Genomic DNA, 2908 nt, shown 5'->3' on the forward strand with positions numbered 1-2908 from the left:
CCAAATGACAGCTAGACCACTAGTTGTTAACTTGATCCAAATTGAATCAACAATTGACCAAGTAATAATTGAGATTGAAGAAATTGATTCTGATTTGCAAACTATTCCATTCGAAAGAGAATGGTCCACCAATAATTTGAATAACAATGACAACATATTACAATATCTATCATCTATCAAGAATAATACATTAACAATTACAAAATCATTAGTGAACGGTGCTTCTCAATTCGACATTTCATTAAGGTCAAGTAAGGTTTCCAGATATTCCACTTCAACTCTCTCCATTTTATTCCCAGAATCTCCTGAACAAATTCCACCTTCAATAACACCAGCTAACTCGCCTCCATCAAAATTGAATAAGGGAACTTTATTAAGCGTACAAAGTATTGTTTCGAGTGCAAGTAACAATATTATTAGAGAATGGACAATGAATGGTCAATCTATTCCTTCAGAATTGACAAGAAATATGAGAATGCAACTTTCTGAGTCTGACGAATTAATTTTGGACACATCTTCTTTGACAGAAGGTGCAACTTATCAAATTTCTTTCAAAGTTACTAATGTTGATTCTTTGTTATCTGCTTCATTGAATCATTCATTTGTAATCAACAAATCACCAAAACCATGTGACTGTCAAGTGTCACCTTTGAGTGGTATTGCAATGACAACAATATTTACTTTCAATTGTCCAAAATGTCAAAACGATCAGAATAGTAATACTTTTGAATATGGTTTTATTGATGACTTTTCAAAATCCAACTTTCCACTTTCTAAAACAGAAGAATTATATCAAAAACTTCCAATGCCAAATTCTGGAAACAAATTAGATCTTTATGTCAAGGTAATTGATTCATTGACAGGATCTAGCTCCATAACAACCAAACAAGTTACCATTTCTCTTCCGGTTGTCAAAAGTTTAGCAGGAATCAAAAAGTTAACAGCCTCATGGAACCAAATAGCAACATTGGCTCCTGTTGGTGATTATCAACGAAGTGTTTTCAATACTGCAACCATTTCTAGAACAATGAATTTATTATTTAAGAGTATAAGTTCAAAGAGAGATTTTTGTAATGGAAATGGACAATTTAAAGATGGGAAATGTGTTTGCAATTCTGGATTTACAACAAGTAATTGTAAATGGTCCACTGAAGATTTTGAATTTATTCAATCTTTAATTAGAGATTTATTGAATGATTTTATGGGTTCAAGTCAAATCATGACAACCGCTTCAGAATCAACAAATAGAAATTACATTACAAATTTATTATTTGGATTGAATTCAATTTCACAAAATTCTGAATATCTTTCTAACCAAATGGTCAACTCTAGTTTAATTTTATTGAGAGATGCTTTGGTATCAGTTCAATCAAGTACCACCTTTGTTCTGTCTAGAGGAGATTTGGTCAACTTGCAAAATATTTTGAACTTACAAGAAAATTTAATGGATGGTGAAAAATTATTGGAAACTGTTGAATTATTAGGGCAAGTTTTATTGAGAAATGTTTTAATTGGTCAAATACCATTTAAATTTGAAACTAACAGTTATTTGACAGTTTTAAACAAACATTTCAAGAATCAAATGAATGGAATGAAATTCGAAAGTGAGATGGTGAATATCACGTTACCATGGAACATTTCATCTCTCTTGAAAACTAATTCAATCAAGTCACCAATCAAGTACAGATGGAATATTCAAAAAAATACAGACACCATTGCAATTGCAAATCAACCTGGAAAGATAATATCAATCAATTCAGTTGTGAATAGTTTACAACTTGATCCTTCACCTCAATCTTATTCGAAATACTTATTCGACATTGAGATGAAACAATACGACAGTCAGGCAGCTTATGTTTGTGCTAACATTGGATCAGCATCATTGGAAACTGATTGTTCCATTTCTATCAAGAATAACCAAATAGCAACTTGTGAATGCTCTTCATTAGGATATAATCTTGTAATTCTTGAATACAAATCCATTGAAAATCATGTATCAACCTCCTCTTCATCAAATTCAAATATAATTGTCAAAAAACCTCCAACGAGCAATCCATTAATGTGGTTATTATTGTTACTAGTCCTCATTCCACTTACTGCCCTACTAATTGCAGTAATTGTATGGTTTGTAGTAAAGAAACTGGGTAAAGATAAGAATAATACAAGAAATCCATACATGCAAACACAAGAAAGCAGTTCTACAATTGAATTGAAGCATGTTTAATCTCGTTAATAATATGAAAAAGATTAGTTTGATAGGAGACGGTTATGTGATTGTGACTGAAACAACTCCGAAAGTGTCTAATTTGTGGAAATAAACACCATTCGAGTCATTCGAGCTCGTAAACCCATGAAGTATAATTTCTGTCTATTATTATTGTATTACATTACGAATCACCACAACATTGAAAAAACACAAAAGAATTCACTAAGAGAGCTCAAAATATCTGACATTGCGTTCCTTTCATTTTGGATTTACCTACCGGATAAGTTATAAAAATCGTTTTGGGATCACATATCATGAATTTCGTGTCATTGTGAAAATTCTACTATCAAGTCTCATAAAAAATGTTTCCACAACAAGCTCCACGGATTGTGGTAGAGATAAAACTTGGTAACACAGTTGCTCAATTGTTTCCAGATGGTAGCTTGAGTAATGGTTCAACCAGTATTACTGATTTCAGCGCAGTTGCACTAAACAAGCAAAACAAGCAAGTATGGGGGTTTGAAAATGACAAAGTTAAAATATTGTGCAATCAAAACCACGTTTGTAGTTATGGTCAAGTCAACCACTTGATAACAGGCAAGGGATTAAATAGGCTTCGTTCTCTTTACAATCTCGTAATAACAAAATATCTCCAACAACAGCCAAACATCACCGTTCCCAGAACCAATGCTGGTGACACCA

At 32.3% G+C, this 2908-nt stretch overlaps 1 protein-coding gene across 1 annotated transcript in view; it reads left to right on the forward strand.

Moving 5' to 3' along the window:
* Nucleotides 1-2224, forward strand: part of NAEGRDRAFT_48114 (uncharacterized protein) — a gene marked incomplete at both ends in the record, with an annotated part of 7703 nt that extends 5479 nt beyond the window's left edge. The window contains one exon of the mRNA XM_002678431.1: nt 300-2224. Coding sequence (XP_002678477.1) covers nt 300-2224 — 1925 coding nt within the window. The remainder of the gene's footprint in view (nt 1-299) is intronic.
* Between the last annotated feature and the right edge of the window lie 684 nt (nt 2225-2908).

The sequence above is a fragment of the Naegleria gruberi genome, assembly GCF_000004985.1.
Source record: "Naegleria gruberi genomic scaffold NAEGRscaffold_17, whole genome shotgun sequence".
In the NCBI taxonomy this organism is placed as follows: domain Eukaryota; phylum Heterolobosea; class Eutetramitea; order Acrasida; family Naegleriidae; genus Naegleria; species Naegleria gruberi.